Source organism: Triplophysa rosa, linkage group LG9 (assembly GCF_024868665.1).
Source record: "Triplophysa rosa linkage group LG9, Trosa_1v2, whole genome shotgun sequence".
In the NCBI taxonomy this organism is placed as follows: domain Eukaryota; kingdom Metazoa; phylum Chordata; class Actinopteri; order Cypriniformes; family Nemacheilidae; genus Triplophysa; species Triplophysa rosa.
Window position 1 is genome coordinate 13,176,768 of NC_079898.1, and position 18,739 is coordinate 13,195,506.

Below are 18,739 nucleotides of genomic sequence, written 5' to 3' on the forward strand. Positions count from 1 at the left end.
ATAACTACGCGTGGAACCGGTGTCATCCCGCGTCCAGCTGGGCAACGTAGGACCGGCAGCCGGTAGGGCGTATGCCTGCGAAAGCCCTCCCCCCTTCCTCTAGGGGGATCAGCGGCTATTTACGCCTCCCTTCTTTCCCCACTGGGTAAAGAACAGGCATTCCATCCACCACTAAGCACCTTCCTGGGGGCAGGCTGGGCAGAGCAGCCCTGTCCCCTTAGGCCGGGGAACAGTTGAGTTATCTACCACATAGCTCTAACCGGACCTAGTGCTCCAGACGTGGTAACCCCCCCCCCCGTGGGCGGTTCCGTCTGATGTATCCTCATGAATGGTTCCCACCTCGGCAACCCATGATCTCCCTAGGTGGACCTCCACCTTGCGGTTAACTCCTTCAGTCCGCATGTTTTCCCATGAGTTCTCCCCTGATGGTGAGACCATGTGGTGTCTCCACTAATTCCTACATATGGGAGGTAGTGGTCTCTGTTGCGTTTTTCCCCCAGGGGGGAATAATGCTTACCCAGTGGCCCTTACGGTGACGGCCGGTGGCAGGGGCTTCCCACCTTTTTCTAAAAAGCTCTGGGACCCCCTATCTCTCCACTGGACGGTTACAATTTTGGCGGGGGCGGAGTCCGGCATGCAAATTTCATTCGCCAGTTTCACTGGCCTTTTCTAAACTAGTCAGAAGTTAATAGGTTCTCAAGAGCAAACCCCATCTGTCGGCTCGACACAACGTCTCGTTCCCTCCATCAGGGAACTGAGGTTATATCCGTAACCAAGACGTTTTGCATCTCTGACTGCTTAAATTGAAGAAAAGTGGTAAGAAATGCCAAGCTCAGGCTATCAATGCTGTTTAAAAATGAAATAACCTATAACTAACAATGAAGTTGAGGTCATGAATTAAACTAGATGTTGACACATTCATGCAAATGCAGACAGTGGCAATGTGCACACTGTAAAGTTCTGGGAGTACAATATTATTCAAAGTGTTCAGCGTGTTAAGAATTCAAGACTCACTTCCAAAGTTCTGTGCAAAGGTTGGAATAGTGATAATTAGTTTTGAAGCCTCATACCTGTAAAGAAGCAAGGTTGCAGATTGGTTTTCCAGTTTGGTGTTAGCTATTTCTAAAGCAGTAGCATCTGGATATGTATTAACATCTGTCGGTTAATAATCGGCTATCAATAGAAGGACTCAGTTATGTTTATTCTGGTTAAACTGCTGCTTTTGAACACCATGTTCTCTCTGGACCACCATGTATTCGTTGCCCCATGACTGCAGGGCTTGTAAGAGAGTCTGCGTTGCAGAAAGACCGGTATGAAAATTTACGAATGATTCTATCACTCCCTGAATTTACTTCTCAAAAGTGTATACATTTACCATCACCAGCAGTGTATGCTTTGTTTTCACTGTGTGGTGTATGTAAATGAGGCTTTAATTTCTTGTTTCGCTTGCGCTTGTGCATCATTTTTAAGTTAGTGTTTAATTACTCCCACCTGTGGCAGCTTGTTTGTGTTTTCCTTCATTTTCTGTTACAATCACTCATAAGAATCGCCGTCTCTCCATTAACTCTTTTTTTTCTCTTATTCATAGCTTCGGAGAAAAGTGATATTATTAGCTTGTGTGTGGTGTTTTTTCCCCACAATTTTTCCACATTCTGGATGACACTGTTTTTTTTATTAAATGCGTTGCTACTTGCCATGGTTTACCCGGCTCTCGTACCTCTAATTAGATTCAGGAAAAATAAACCCTAATTAAAAATGGTAGCGCGCTCGCCTAGAGGCGCTGGCAAGCCTTTTGTTTTTATAAAACCTACAGACTTTGTAGAGCAGATTGCCTCTGCACAAAAACATATTTTATTAAGCTCGCAATTAAAATGGGTTTGATTTCCTTCCTCTTGCTTCTCCTCGCCCCTACCTCCGCTCTATCTGGTCCAGTCATCCAATGTTTTCATGCTCTGCCTCTTCGTCTCCTGTACATTAGTGATGGGAGTTGAGCCAATATCCTGTGAGGAAATGAAATGTAGGCAGAGCCAATGATGACTATCAGGAGCGGTTTTACCATTTGAGGTGATCTTTGTGTCAACTTTACATCTGTAGAGTTTGTATGGTGCAAGCTTTTTCTCTCATGTCCCCTCGGTTCATTTTAAAACAGACTTCTGCTGGAGAACTGTGTGTGGTGGCCTACAATATTAGGGGCTGTTTATTTTGCCATTTACCTTTTCATACAACAAAAGTCTTAAATCCTTCTTCAACACCTGGCATGAAAATGGATAAAAAAAGGACAGTATCTGCATATTCCTTACCTTATCCTGCATTTTTTAAAGCTTCTCCAGTGGAATCTGATCGCACTTACCCGCAAAATGGCTCATACATATCACATCTGAGTGTTGCATTAACCTGAACATTTTCTGACATTTACCAAATTATATGAATATTGATGTGTAAGTCAAATGCCTTCTGTCAGCTTGACAGATAAATTAGGTATCTGGTCTGTGTGTTTTGCTTCTGTAGAAAAAAATCACAGTGTTAAGAATATTGGGAGGACTAAAATAGACCAAGAGAAAGATGTGAGAATTTAAGAGAGGAAAGTGTAATCTGCTGGAAAAATTAAAGAGATAGTTACAACAGATTGGATGAGATTCGTCCCAAAAATGCTAATAAAACACTGAGACGCTGTAGTGTTTTTGTGTCTCTCCCTATCCATTTTTCAGAACAAAAGAACTCACAAATGCACTGCAAAAATCTTTTGCACTGCAAAAATAAAAACTTCTTGCTTATTATTTTTGTCTTGGTTTCCTGTACAAATATCTAAAAAATAAACCAAGTTATATTTAATTGACAAGGAAAGAAGGGTACGGAATTTATACCGTGGAATTAAGTATTTAATAAACACATGAAAATTTAAGATTTTAATTAAAGTTTATTTTTCTTACCCAACTGGCAGAAATTGTTGCTTGTTTTTACGCTTACACTAACTTAAAGGGGGGTTCAACAGTGTTTCATGCACTCTGACTTCTTTACAATATTAAACGTTAGGGGTGTAACGATACTTCATATTACGATATTTCGCGATGCAAAAATGTTACGATGCGCATCGTAGAGAGATGGGGATATTTTACGATATGTTTAATTCTATTAGTTCAGCGGTCAAGACGCTACCTACTCTGCGCCAGCGCGTCACGTGTGCTTATCTCACATATGCGGTTGAGAGAGAAGCACAAGACACAATCTGTGTCTCCAAGTGGTTTACAAAGCATCATATTTTCTTTCACAATCGCCGTAAAAACACAGCAAACTTGAAGCGTGACTGCAGGCGAGTCACCCCGAAACTCATTACAAAGGCAGCACAAACATTTTTAAATGCCAATGTTAATTTATCTGCTAACGTGAGCTGCTGCATAACGTGATATGCAACATAAAGTGAGCCAAAAGAAACCAGCACTGTTCCGATCAGAGAAGCGATGAAGTGAGTTGTACTGTATATTAAAAGGTCGAATGACATGCTAAAAAACAAGTATGTGATCTGCATGATAGAAGAAATGTAGTACAGTTTATGTAATATGTCTTTTTGAAAGATTTTTCTCATTCATTACTGTCTCACGCAAAGACAGCGCAGCTTCAAAGAAACACGAGCCAATAGCGCTTGAGTGTGAGCTCTGTCAGAGCATTTGATTGGTTGAATGTACTGAATGAACACACCCTTCACTGAACGAACGAGTCAATTGAGTCAAAATGAGACTGAATGAACTGCTACATGTCGTTCATGGTCAAATATTCACTGTGTTACAACAATGCATATCCAGTAGTTACTGAACTTTTCTGAAAAATAAAGGTAATGACCTGGTTTAATTTAATTCCAAGGTAAAGTCAATTATGTCGAAACAGTTAAATATTTGTATGGAACATTTAATTACACCAATTAAATGAGTTAATCCAGATAGATTTTAGTAGACTAATATAATATAGATTTCGTTGACTAAAAACTATGATAAATTGGGATGACTAAAACTAAATTGCATTTTAATCAAAAGACTAAATGTGACTAAATATGACTAAATCTAAATCAAAATTTGCTGTCAAAATTGACACTGATCTTAATTCTAATTTCAGTTAAGCCTTAAAATGTTAAAATTCTTTATTAAGTTGTATGTGCAACAAAATAAGTTACCAAAATTGTTAACATTTTGAAAATAAATGTTATTTGAAATTTTAATTTTGTTCAAAATATTGAGATGTGTCTCGTATCGTGAACCCAGCATCGAGATATGTACCGAATCGTGAACCCAGCATCGAGATATGTACCGAATCGTGAGCTGAGTGTATCGTTACACCCCTATTAAACATGCTAGCTTCTCATGCTTAACATGGTCAACTTGTCAAAGAACGAGTTAGATGTATAACGTAGTATATCTGTGTTTGATACACTCCCCCAAGGTTCGCATAGGTTTCGTAAAGTTTTTTCCAAACATGAAATTCCCTTACATAGCAACTTTTCGTAGTCCCTTATTGGACAAGTCTCCGGGAAAAACCCACATGTCAACAAGCGAGAGCGAGAAAAGGAGTAGCCCATCAATGTGCTTCGTTCATTACGGAAGTTCAGCTGTGTTTGTTTGTTCAATGTATCTTGATATATGAATGTTTAGATACTAGAGAACAAGTAAAAAAACAAGACTTTTTTTCAGCATGTAATGTTGTGGTTGAATAAGCAAGCTCTGAATTTTTTTGGCTTGTGATATCGTGTCTACAGCATCATGTGTTTGTAAATGTTTTTGTACATAGTAAAATGTTAGTAAATTTAAATGTCCATAACATATGAGTAGATACTAATATAGTTAGTGTTATGGTTATTGTTATCGTTTTTGGTGTGAATGTCATTTAAGATAAGATAGGAATGTGTGATGTCTTATTTCTAAACTGGTCTTTATTGCTTAATGACATTTTTCCACTTATCCAATAATTGTAGCTTGATGGAAATTTCCCCAGCATTTCACACCAGCTCAACTCCAGCAACTCTCACAGCAATTTACAAGCCGTATGATGTCACAGTGCATTATAAGGGTAAATGCCAGGTGTATTCCCATTTATGTAGTTTTAATGAATAAACACACCTGACATTCTGAAACAATGCTATGCACTTTTTCAGACCTGTCCATTAGAGTCTGCTGTAGTACAACAGCACAGAATAACAGTAGCCAAAGATTAGCCAACTCTAATCCTCTTTGTGCAGCTATTTGGCCGGTGTTCTGAGATATTTTATGCGTATGCTTGTGTGATTTTAGTTCAACAGCAGCTCAGTCAGTAGTACGCACAAGAGGGCTGTTTGCAACCTGCCCGTGCACTCTCTCAGCTGCACACTGTTTGCTTGGGAAAGGGTAAATGCCAAATTTACATATTAATGTTGTGCCAGTCTGTGTTGGCTGAGAAGTCTGAGATGGCTCTCTAAAGAGCCTTGTTATACACACACAGCCGCTACATGCTCACATTGAGTTGTCATAGGACTAGATATGCCACTATATTTAGTTTTTTCTTGTGCACACACCTATATGTATTTTCAAAGATGGAAATTAGATTGATGAATCTTACTCTGTCTGTGCTATTGTTTTTATACTCCAGTTATGTGTTTCACTGTTCCAGTGATATATGATAATGAACAAACAGCATCTCAAAATAACTGGTGAACAGGGCCTGCAAATGCATCTTGGAGCACTTAAAGTCATAAACACATGTTTGTTTTGTTTGTATGTAAATGCTGTTGTTTATAGAGTTTTATACCACGGGGCTGTGGAATGCATGATTCTGATTGGCTGCCGAAGGTTCTACAGGTGTGCATTACTTTTCAGTCAAACACTCACCTATGAAGTAGTTCCAGATCTGTCGACCGATTTACAGTTCGATATCACTGGGCCAAGTTTTACCATTATAACGGATTTATACTGTAGCTACAGTCCACCACAAACAACATGGAAGACGATTTAAATTTCCAGAAATAACTTTTAATAATTATGGAAAGTACAAAAATTTCGACAATTGGGCGAAAGCTGTACTTGACAGTCAAGAAGATGAAAAAAAAGAAAGTGAACATTAAAGGCAGCCAGCATTAGCAAACGTCATAAAACGGTCACTGAAGAACAACTAGACAAGATTGAAGGTGAAAAACACAAAGAAAACACCCAAAAGACAACCGCTTGGGCAGTAAATGTGTTCAACGATTGGCTTAAAACAAAAAATAAGTTTGCTGAAGAGGTAGAAAGAGAGGGGGCAAACGCTTTAAACAATCACCTGCGAGCTTTCAATGCAACTGTGAGAACTGCAGCTGGCACTTAGTGAATAAATAAACATAGATTGAATACTTGTTCCGTTTTTTTTACATCATGTTTATAACTATAAAATACCAACAAAGTAATTTATACATTTTGACAAGCCTACTTGTTCACAGGGTTTTGTCATTACTACAATCACATGTGCATGCGCGCTCTCTCTCAAGCCTTTAAAATGACGTCTTGGAATTACCGGCGGCTTCGGATGAGAAAATAGTCCTCCACTCACAGTAGCATTATAAGCGCGGCAAACATAACACATCTCTTGAAATAAAACACCTGAAAAATTACTTGTGATGTGGTAACAGTGGTATAAGCGGAATAATTGACTCCAGGCCGCTCAATTATCAAAAGTTAATGCACACCCGAGGTGTAACTCTGTTTCGCATCGTGGCAGCATTACCACCTCGGGGTGTGCATTAACTTTCGATAATTGAACGGCCCGTTGTCAATTATTCCTTACTTATAGAACCAATTACCTGAATGGGCCAATGGATCCATGTCCTGTTGACCATTTCCACTGCACTGAATTTAACACATAATTCTCTGTTACAAACATATGTCAACCTCAAATTGCATGATGCTTAAGCTAGTTGTCTAGAATGTAAAGGTTTGTCACAAAAAAAAGAAAACGTATTATGTATTTTTGGTAGGGACAAAAATACATAACAATATCAAAATCTCACTGTACGATAATACCACGGTATAAAGTCCACGGTACAATATTTATTGCAATATTTAAAATGACAAATGATGACTTGATAACGTGCCACAAGCATCCTCTTTTCTTTATCCTCTAATCATAACTGTTGGTTAGAGGTATGATTTATAGTATAAGATGGGTCAAATGACCTAAAAATTTAGTCCCTTTTATAAAATAAAATAATTGCACCAGAGAGACCTTGACAAAGGTAACATCTATTATTTTTCTAACATTCTCTATGTTAGGCCCAGAAGACCTATAGTTTCATACAGTCATGTGACCAAGATAATAATGAGACAATTTTGCGATTGCGATAACATGATATCTATTATATTGTTACATCCCTAATGTTTGGAAACCTGATCATATCCGTTGTAGTCGTTTAGAGGAAAGAGGAAGTTAACCCGGTATTTTCGTACTGATGTGTAAATAGCATCTTACTGGTTAAAAAAACGGAACATTGCTTTTGTGTGTTTACTGGAAAAGTCATTCTGGTTGTTTACGATAATTTGCCAGCATTACTGTGTGAAAGGGGCTTTTGCTATAGTGCATTTGCTAGCAGCAAAGCCTGTAGAGCATAAAGAGTCTCGAGATTTACTCTCGCTGCTGATAAACTGACCATGAGTGCAGATAATACGTGAATTAAAGCGCGTGCAACAAGCCGGGAGCTTGTCCGATCAGGTACCCGAGTGGAACATGCCACAGAGCTCATGTAACCTGGATAAACACATAAAGCTCAATACCCACAGATGACTTTGTCAGTGTAAAGGTTTGGTTTACATGGAGTGGGGTATATACACCACTGCTGTGGCTGTCACTCCTGAGGTATAAAAATCACTCTTAGATTAAAACATCAAATTACGAATCAATGTGGGGAAAAAACATCTTTTTTATGTCATAATGTCATCAATATTTCTATGTTTATAGGTTTGTGTATCTTTTGCAGCATGTGATGAGTGGACAGTTATGCCAAAGCCAAATCTTCATCGTGATGTGAACCGTTTTGGACACACAGCAGTTGTCAGTAATGGGTAAGTCCCTGATGTGCTCTCATTCCATTCCTAGAAAATCATATCATATACTGTATCATATATATTCTCATGGAATGCAAATATGTATAAAATGAACAGCCTGCGTGTGTCGCATCACTTTGGGTAAAAGCATCAATCTAAGCTATCAAATGCACAAGTGCATGATATTGTATGTAACTTTTGATACATTATACATATCAGTATACACTCTTCCTTCTGACTTGTGCAGTTTTTTTGCAATTTCTTTGAATTTATTTTTGACGGTTTTCTTTTTAAATGCTAAAATAAGATGTCTGTGTTTTGTTTTCCCTCAGTTCGATGTATGTGTTTGGTGGTTTATCTGGTGTGATTCTGAATGATGTGCTGGTCTATAAGGCTGGCAGCTGCGAGGCCTTACTGGACGTGGCTCTTTGTCAGAGTGCCGGTCCTGGCATTCGCTGTGTTTGGGTCAATGAAAGTTGCGTTTCCTGGGACTCCAGCCATACAGATGGCAGCGTGCCGGCCTCTTTCTGCCCTGAACGGAGCAGTAAGTAACAAAACCTTGGCACTGTGGGTAAAATGTTCACTCTGCTTCTACTCCAGTCTGGATTTTACATTTACTTCATTTTCTTTCACCTTCACGTCTTTATAACAATAAATTCACCCTCTCCATTATTACTCTTCAACATTTTCAACATTTGTTTTTCTATTCAGTGCCTTCTAAAATGTTTTCCCTGTTTATTTCAGGTAAATTCTTACTAAAATGCACTCACATTTTTGGCCGGTAAAATGCATTTAATGCACGTGATGGTGTGGTTTCAGAACAAGAGAGCCGACACTGACTTTCATAATAACATACTGCTGTGATTAACCAGTCAGAATCAAGTATTCCCGAGAGTCCTGTAATAAGATAAATGGAGTGGCTGAATATCATTTTGAAATGTTTACACTTTCTTCTCATCTTGTTGTACTGGGATTTCCTTACACCCGGTTTATTATCCCAAAGGCCATCCAAGTGCAGTCAAGTTCACTGGGCGATTTATTGAATCGTGTTGCTTTGTATGCTCTGTGTGTCAAACATACACCTGGAGAGTATTTTACTTTCCCATTAATCTTCTGTCAAGAGATTATTGTTAATCCACATCTAATCCTGTTTACACTTGATACATTTGCGGTGGGTTCATATGCAGAGCGACTCGCATGTTTAGCCTCACCCTAATGGCGAATTGCCAGTTTTCCATTGGCTAAATCCGTCCTGAATTTGCTAATGTCTGTTGATAATTGAGTTAAGAAAAGGTCATCCAGCACGTAATAATCTCATGGCGATGTAATTATGATTATGATGAAACCAACTCCAGCGATTGTGGATACAGATGTTTTTGTCTGTGGGCAAAACTGGACCTGAGAGGATTACTGCAATTACTGTGTGGAGTTTGGAGAGGTATCAAAGGTGGATTCAACTTTAATTAAGTATTGAAAACACGTTCATGATGGATTATCCTGCATTGTGTTTATTTTATGGTCCTGTAATCTTGCAATTTATTATAGTGCATAGTGTGGGTACCTCTATGGGCATCTAGACTTATTATGTATTGACATGATGTAATTAATTAAAAAAGGCCAACATATAAATACATTGTATATTATGCAAATCTCACATACAAAAATAAATCTTTCTTAAAGGTCCAGTGTGTCAGTTTTTGGAGGATCTATTGACAGAATTGCAATACAAAATTATTAACTATGTGTTCAGAGGTGTATAAAGACCTTACACAATGAAGCGTTATGCGTTTAATACCTTAGAATGAGCTTGAAAGGGAGACACGAGGGGTGGAGTGAGCCATTGGTTGCAATTCGTAACCTCACCGCTAGATGTCGCTAAATTTCATACACTGGACCTTTTAAGATTTCAGATATCATACTACGGTTCATTAGACATCACAAATTGGTGATTCTAAACCCCAATGGGTTCAGTTACTAATTGAGTCGATCAAAACTTAAACTTAGTTAGTAATGACATGTCAAGAGGTTGAAGAGTTATTTATGTTCCCCTTCTCCCATCATCTTTGGTCTCTTTTGCTCTTTTTTTTTGTTTATTCTTGGATTCTCTTCCAGACAAAAAGCAGTTCTTGTGTGACCTCTCCTTCCCAGAAATAATGATGAAAACAAACCAACAAGTACAAAACATCTCCCCTCAAACAGACAAGAACACATAACACAATATTTATGTGTATATTTTTGTCTGGATTAAACCAATTCACACTTTAGGTTTCTTCTCTGTTCTTGGCTCTTTGGTTTTATTTTCGCTTGCATGTTCACCTTTGTAGTTCAACTGTCATATCACACACCCACTCACCCCGAGACATCTAAACATGTCACCTCTGATTTTTGTTAATCAGTTGATTTGTCTTCGATGACTGTTGTGTAATCGTAGCACCAGTCGGTAAGCTGTGTCACCAGTATTCTGACTGTACGTCCTGTACGGCCAACACCAATGACTGCCAATGGTGTGAGGATAAGAAATGCATCTCTTCTTTAAACAACTGTACTGTGGTAAGTCCAAAAATTCTGTTTCTAAGATTGCTTAGTTTATTTAACAAAATACTTTCAGTATTTATAATTATAAACATTTGCATAAGTAGCATTTGTTTTGTCTGTGTTCAGCTCACAGTTGAGCTCGCCCGTCACCCTCGAGGTCCTCTGTATCTCAACCCTCCCCCTGCCATGCTTTCTGAGCACCAGCTTTCCATCTGGAGACCTGGCATACGCCAAAACGGCCAGGTACACAGTAACGCCTTTGCGTTATGCAGTAACATTGCTTGGAAAATCTCTTCCAGCTGTTATCATTGACATTTCAAGCAGGGCAAAATATATGAATGTATTACCGATGCTCTTAACAGCGTTTTTGTGTCTTGTTTTTTAGTCTGTGAAGAACTTTACCAAATGAAGTGTTCGGACTGAACAAGTTTGCAGCAAGCTGCTGAACTGCAGGAGTTGCTCCCTTTACATCAATTGCCAGTGGGAACCACAGCAGCAAGAATGCCACGCCCTCCCTGGTGAGCTGAAGGATGAATGGATGAACAGACATAACAGTAAAGTACTGTAGGAAAAACAATACCGTTATTCTTAAATCTTAAAACGCTATTAACTACAGGAAAGACAGGAATATTCAGGCTGTGCAGCTGGATAGTACATCACATATGAGTTGACCAGAAGGCAGAATAGAGGTGCAATAATTATTCAAGTGTGCTGAGCTGTTTATCCATTTATGGCCAAACAGAGTGTCAAAGAACCCAAAGTTTATTATTCTTTTCCCTCTCTTTCTTTCTTTGATGTTTTAGTGTTCTGTTGTTTGTCTACATCATATGGAAGCCTTTATCTTAGAATCAAATAATGTGTAGTGTGTGTGAATTGAGAAGAGCGATTGTTATTTTTACATTATTTTTAGTGCTTTGCGGTTTCTAAATTGACTGCGACTTTGTCCGTGGATGTGAAGGAGTTTGTACAATGTGAATAACGTGGCCTTTGAGCTCATGTGTGATCGAGGCCCGTTTGGACAGAACCCGAATTTCTCTACCTGTTTACAGCACACTTGTGCGGGGATGGTTGGAATCAGATTGGAGATGCGTGTCTCAGACTGAATTCCAGCAAGGACAGTTATGATAATGCTCAGCACAACTGTAAGAACCTTGACAGCAACATCGCCTCATTAACTTCAAGCATGCAGGTGGACTTTATACTGGAAGAGCTGCAGAAGTATCAGCTGCAGGGACGGGTGAGTCAAACTTTCAGTGACATTTATGTGAAATTTTATTTTATAATGCACAGCCGACATTTACCAAAAGGACTTGTTGATGAGTTGCATATTGTAAGTGTTTGAACTAGAGATTAGAGGTCGACCGATATTGGATTTTGCCGATAATGATAACTAAGGTGGCCAGTACCTACCGATAATGATTAATTACAGATTTCAAATAAAAAAAGAACAGTAAAATAGTAATGAAGTGTATTACAATAATAAACACTATTGCTTAAACCATTAAACTGTGTTGTACTTTTAAATAACACATAAATATTAACTATATTAATAAATATTAAACTCCAGTGTATGATTTAAACAAAATAGTAGTAGGTAATTAAAAAAATTATTGTAACCAAATTAACATATAAGAATGACGGGTCCATTGTAATATTTTACAATATACTGTACTGTATATTGTCGTGTTCACATGCGTGTTAGTTTACATTAAAACGAATGTCATTTACATTTACACACACACATCACTATACTGACAAATGTCTATCCATACAGTAGTTACAATAATAACATTTAAACATTTTTTGTGTGTATTTTTGGCACCCTGTTATAACTTCTTAATCTAATAGGTTACTAATGTTAGCGCGCTCTCAGCCCTGTCTGCAAAAATACTACTGTTCTCCATTAATGCAGCATATAGTCAATTAATGAATTACTTTTTAACATGTCATGTTTACTGCAACTGTCACTGTGAAACTTTTAACCATCTCACGTCTCCAAACCAAACAGGCTGTCAGTATTAGTTTTATTTCCGCCTCTAGAGGTCACTGTTTTACTCTATACTCTGCACTTTCTACATGCGTATCATAGTAGAGCTTTCCCTGCTGTGTCTTGATCAAACGCAACCAGGAAAAACTATCGGGGGGATTGCAGATAGTTCAAATTATTGTTATCGGTGCCGATTAATCGGCAAAAACGATGAATCGGTCGACCTCTACTAGAGATGCACCAATACTAAATTTCTCCACCGATACCCATATTCACAGTGATATCTGCTGATACCGATTCCGAAGATTAAATTAGCCAAATATTTCTTAACTTTCTGAATGTTATTAATTCATATAATGATTAATATTGAACATCAAACTGCTGATGTTTCCTAACATTTTATATATACAGAGCACAAATTCATTGTATTGTTCTGTCCTTTTTTGATTGACATAATATATCAGCCCTGATCATCGGCTGTTTTTAAACACTCGGCTGATGGTATGAAAAATTGCTGACTGATACCGATTTTTGTCCGATTTTGAATTCATTCAAATATTGACCTCCTTTAGAAACTTTGATTCATGAATTCAAGCAAAAGGTTAATATCGTCACTGTCTTTCCGAAATGTTATTTGTTAAAATTGCTGTTTTTCAGGAAATGGGAAAGTACTGTCCTTTTTAAATAGTTAAAGATTAATAGACAAAATAAATTGTCATGATAATTTACTCACCCACATGTCCTCCAAGATGTTTATGCATTTGTTTCTTTAGTCAAAAAGAAATTAAGGTTTTTGATGAAGGATTTTTCACATTCCAGGATTTTTCTCCATATAGTGGACTTCAATGGACTCCAAACGGTTGAAGGTCAAAATTACAGTTTCAGTGCAGCTTCAAGGGCTTTAAACGATACCAGACGATGAATAAGGGTCTTATCTAGCGAAACGATCGGTTATTTAAAAAAAAAGTATATGCTTTATAAACACAAATGCTTGCCTAGCACTGTTCTGCGATGTGCATTCATGATTTCACGTATTACATAATTAAGTTGAAAAGGTCACACTTGGCGTAGACGGAAGTACTGAGTCAGTATTTAGAATTTGAACGTGCAAGTTTTCAACGTAATTACATATTACGTGAAGTCATGAATGCGCATCGCAGAAAAGAGCAAGGCGAGCATGTGTGTTTATAAAGCATATACATTCTTATTTTTTTTTAGAAAATGACCGATCGTTTCACTAGATAAGACCCTTATTCATCGTCTGGTATCGTTTAAAGCCCTTGAAGCTGCACTGAAACTGTAATTTGGACCTTCAACCGTTTGGAGTCCATTGAAGTCCACTATATGGAGAAAAATCCTGGAATGTTTTCATCAAAAACCTTAATTTCTTTTCGACTAAAGAAACAAATACATAAACATCTTGGATGACATGTGGGTGAGTAAATTATCATGAAAAATTATTTTGAAAGTGAACTACTCCTTTAAATACTGTGCTATTAAAGCCGAAAAGCACTTTGTAATAATTTTTATTGGTTACATTTTGCAAAACCCAGTGACAAACATAAAGGTTGACTAATAATAATTATTTATGGCAAAAAATAAACGAAATCTGGAGATGCAAGGTTTCAGAAGGACAGCAGCCATATATCGTGTTGCACGGCTCTGAATTTTTCTGTCAGGTCTCTTTCACCGGCCTCAAATGTCCTGACAGATATTTTTGCACAACATTAGCATTACTTGGCAATTTTCTGTGTCGAGTACAAACACAGTGCCAGATTTTTCTCCGTGTATTATGTTTATTTCTAAATGTCAGAAAAGCTTAAACTTCACCAGAATGAATGTTCAGTCATATCTTTGCTAAAAACCCTGTCCACCCAAACTCTGCAGCGTTCCCCGGCACAGGTCTGTAAATATTTGCCGTGTTAATTAAAAGGAAAGGAATGACTCTCTTTTTAATCCGGGGGCCTTAGTGCGTAAGCGGCTTTTGTCCTTTGAAGATTAACACAGTTTTATAAAGGCCCCACCTTTGATGTGAAAAAGATTCACATGCCAAATTTTTTCCTCGCCGCTACTTTGTCTCTGAGCTGTCATTCACTCAGACAGCAGAACTCACTTTATGTGTTAAACTTACAGCAGATCTGAAACCTTTTGAAAACCGTTAATCAAAGCACACAAAACCCTTTCAGAGGGGAAGTTGTTCATTTGAATCTGGAATCTAAAGGAATTGGACTATTTCAGATGATGTTTGTTTCGCATTGAATTAATAATTTAATTGTGCGTTGGCCGTTTGGCTCTTTGTTAATACAGCATGTAAAGAGGAAAAAATGTAATGGAAGTGTGTTTATAAGCCTGTTGCGTTTCTCATACACAGAAGATCGGCTTATTAGCCATCAACACGCCAAGGTGCTCTGGATAAATGTCCGGCTAGAAGTTCATAATGTTGCAAAATCAAGTTCAAATCGAGTTCAAACAGAGCTTTATGAAGATGAACGCCTCTGGTCTAAATTCACAGACATGTCATGTTTATAGTTTGTGCGCTGTCTTGATCTTTACGCTAATGTCCATAATCAGATTATTTATAGACATGAGGTGATAACAGCTTATTACACCTGCAGTCAAAAGCTACTTGAATATATTTACACGAGCTTTACATCAAATAAACATTGTGTTTCGGTCACCTTTACAAACCTAGCAAGTGAATGCACCGTTGTAAGATTTTACTCTCTCATGCAGAGGCTAACTCCATGGGTGGGTCTCAGGAAGATCAATGTTTCATACTGGGGGTGGGAGGACACATCTCCCTTTACTGCCAGCACACTGCAGTGGTTACCGGGGGAGCCAAGTGACTCGGGATTCTGTGCATACCTGGAAAGAGCTGAGGTAGCCGGTCTGAAAGCCAAACCCTGCACTGCCAACACTGAGGGGCTGATCTGTGAGAAACCACTTGGTGAGTACAATTATTGTTAGGTTTTTTCACACCTTTGTATTCTGACATTAACCTGGAGGTGATTCAACACCTGCTCTGTGTTCTTCATGGGTTGGCTCGCATGGAATCTGGGTTCGCAGAAAACTTGTACTTTTGTTTAAGATATTCTTTTACTGAAAACTGTGTGTTTCAGCCAGCAGATTCTGTCTGGGCCTGTCAATGAGTTTGTGTGCATCACACATTGAATCCCATAAGTACAGTATAGTCTTCAACTTATAATCGGTCAACTTTCTGTTACTTTTCTCTAACATATGTGTATAGTTTTCACATAAAAACATGACTGATGACTTCAGTCCAAAGAGTTTCGTGAAAGAAAGTCTCTAAACAAGAATTCTCCAACAGTGATTTTCATTTTAAATAATTTTTGGCAAGCATTCTAACAGATACTGTAACTTTGCTTTTCTTTGACTTGTGTTGTTTTTTTAAACATGAGCTGTGGGCTCACATCACCTCTGTTGCCTTGGCTGCAGTATGTTTATTGGACCCGTTTGAAACACCCTGGAATAGAGTCTCGGAGGAAGTAAAATGAGGCATTGAATCCAAGTTGGCCACTCCCCCCAGACATATCCAAAGAGCATAATGAATGAATGCGAAATCCTCCGCCCCTCATCTCTGTGTTTGTTCTATTTGTTTTGATTTACATTATTCAGCTGCTTGTGCTCATTTGAACAGTGTCTCTTTCTCTACAGGAGACAACACACACATAAAATAAATATGTTGTCATCATCATCAATTGATTATTAAAAACAGAGAGACGATTATAAACCAGAGAGCAATTAACATTTTGTCCAACAAAGGAACTATTAAGTGTTCAGATGAATAAAACAAATAAGCTAGAGAAAGATGAACAACATAGAAGATAATACTATATACTTTACTATATATAGAAATTATATAATTATATAAGAGTGTCTGTAATGGTCCTGCCTGTGTTTCCCTTGTTGTAGTGTTACTTGTCATTGTCACAAACCAAATCCCATGACATACCTTATACAATTACCATGAACCAAAAACACAAACCAATCCCATGACAGTGTCAGACTTGAGCCCCACTTTCAGAATATCTTTAATTCTCAATATTGTTATAGATTTTTCTTTGATATTTCTGTGTAATTTCACACCATGTAATTTGTTTGAACTGCCTCAAAATACTGACCCTTGCGATTCCCAGTGAGCCCAAACCTCAGCGTGCGCCCCTGTAAGATGCCCTGCGCCTTGCGGACCACCTGTGCCAACTGCACCAGCCAGGCCATGGAGTGCATGTGGTGCAGCAGCACCAGGCGCTGTGTGGATTCAAATGCTTACGTCATCTCCTTCCCCTACGGCCAGTGTCTGGAGTGGCAGACTGGAGACTGTGGCTGTGAGTGAACATTCTTCAAGGGCACACACACAGTAATATACTGGCAGAGCACACACATGCACCCCTTCTAACTAGTTAACTCCCCACCTTCTCATTTTACCCTTTCTGTTTCTCCATTCTGTTGTGAGCCTAAGGGAGACTGAGTTCTGTAAAAGCAGACGCTGTGAGCCCTCAGTATGTTACACCGGCAGATATCAAGCTCACTATAAACTCCTGTCATACTCTGACTGGCCTCCACTGGAAAATCCATAAACTATTGACGTCTGTCCCACCTCATACTAGAGAAAGCGTTCTTGCACAGAGAAAAAGTCATTCTGATCGTAGTCTGAATTTTTACCTGCAGCATAATGTCTGGTCTTTGTGCAGAAAACATCTGAAGGTGTGACATTTTTCTTAATACATAAGTAATACGACATAACTGAAAACAAACTGCTAAATAAAATCAACATGGTACCTTTTTAGTTCACCCAAAAAACGACAATGAAAATTAGGAGTGTGACGAGATCTCGCAAGATCCGATGTGTCGAGATCTGATTGGTCTCGCGAGAACACAATATCCTCACGCAATTGGCATGATGGAGTGCTGAGCTCGAAATTGCGACCATTTTAGTCGCATATGCTCCCTATATTTAATCTGTGCGACCTCAAAATATATTTGGTAGCATTTGTGTGAGTGCACATTTTGTTGTGATTCGACCTGTTTTCATTACTGTACAGAACACGCTAATAACTGCACAAAGTCTGTGCGTGCTGTGAGCTACAGTGACAGGCCCGGCCATTCCCATCCCGCAGCGCTACTTTCCCACCGATTCTCTATGTAAACGCGCTAGACGGACGGTCCGCACGCCTCGGACTGCTAGCAGCACTCTGCTTAACAGCAGCGGACTGTACCACAAGTAGAGTATAGCAATTGCAAGATCACTTTACGTTATTTTAAAAACATTCCAGGCAAACCTCTTGAAAAACAGATCGTCTGTCTCTTACATATGTGCAATGTTAGCATAAAACATGATGTGTTTATGCAGTTTTAACTGTTTCTCTGAAGGCTATGAAGGTTCGGTCAGTGGAGGAAGGAGGATTGACAGTGTGATATGATCGCCACCTCTGCTAACACGAGCACTATGCAAAAACATATAGAGAAAACAACCACAGCTCTTTACTAAAAGCTTTGCCTGTTAAGAAATCAAAGCATCATTTTTGTGCAATTACTGCCTGTCAGTTGAGTTTGTGACAAAACATTTAGCAGTGTTTACATATTGTTTATTACTGCATAATTTAATTCATTAAAATATAAGTTTATTTGTTTCATAAAATACAAGTTGATTGCCTACATTTTTTGCATTTTGTCTTTTTAAGGTGAATAAGAGACTATATATCCCTATATATTTCATCATTGAGGATTTCTTTAAAAAAAGTTTACAAATCTCGTCTCGTCTCATGGGATAAGTGTCTGGTCACACACCACTAATGAAAATATATACAGATAGTTGTGAAATATATGTAAAAATGTTTTTAAAAGTGCAGGTGATAAAGTGGATGTGGTGGAAATTTTGTGGAAATGAGGTTTATGTATTGATTTATGTATCATACAGGTTTTAAATAAAACGAGGGTGAATAAATGATTATTTTTATTTTTACCATAAATTAGTTTAACTAAGTAAAAAGCATTTCCTTACCCCAGGGTGTGGCGTAAAAGCCAGCCAATCAGATTGTGTTGGTGATTTCAGTCAACACTTGTTATTTTTGTGTAGTATTTATTAGAAACCAGTGAACAAACTCTGAATTCTGTGGCCGTACCATCTAAATCCTTAGTAGCCTTATATCTACTCAGCCAACTTATA

The 18,739-nt window shown here is 38.3% G+C and overlaps 1 protein-coding gene across 1 annotated transcript in view; it reads left to right on the forward strand.

Annotated features, from left to right (window-relative positions):
• atrnl1a (attractin-like 1a) overlaps window positions 1-18,739 on the forward strand; it is a 245,483-nt gene that overhangs the window by 63,446 nt on the left and 163,298 nt on the right. The window contains 8 exon segments of the mRNA XM_057341818.1: window positions 7,964-8,048; window positions 8,363-8,574; window positions 10,462-10,580; window positions 10,692-10,808; window positions 10,951-11,083; window positions 11,615-11,802; window positions 15,286-15,499; window positions 16,710-16,898. Of these exon segments, the coding sequence (XP_057197801.1) occupies window positions 7,964-8,048; window positions 8,363-8,574; window positions 10,462-10,580; window positions 10,692-10,808; window positions 10,951-11,083; window positions 11,615-11,802; window positions 15,286-15,499; window positions 16,710-16,898 (1,257 nt within the window).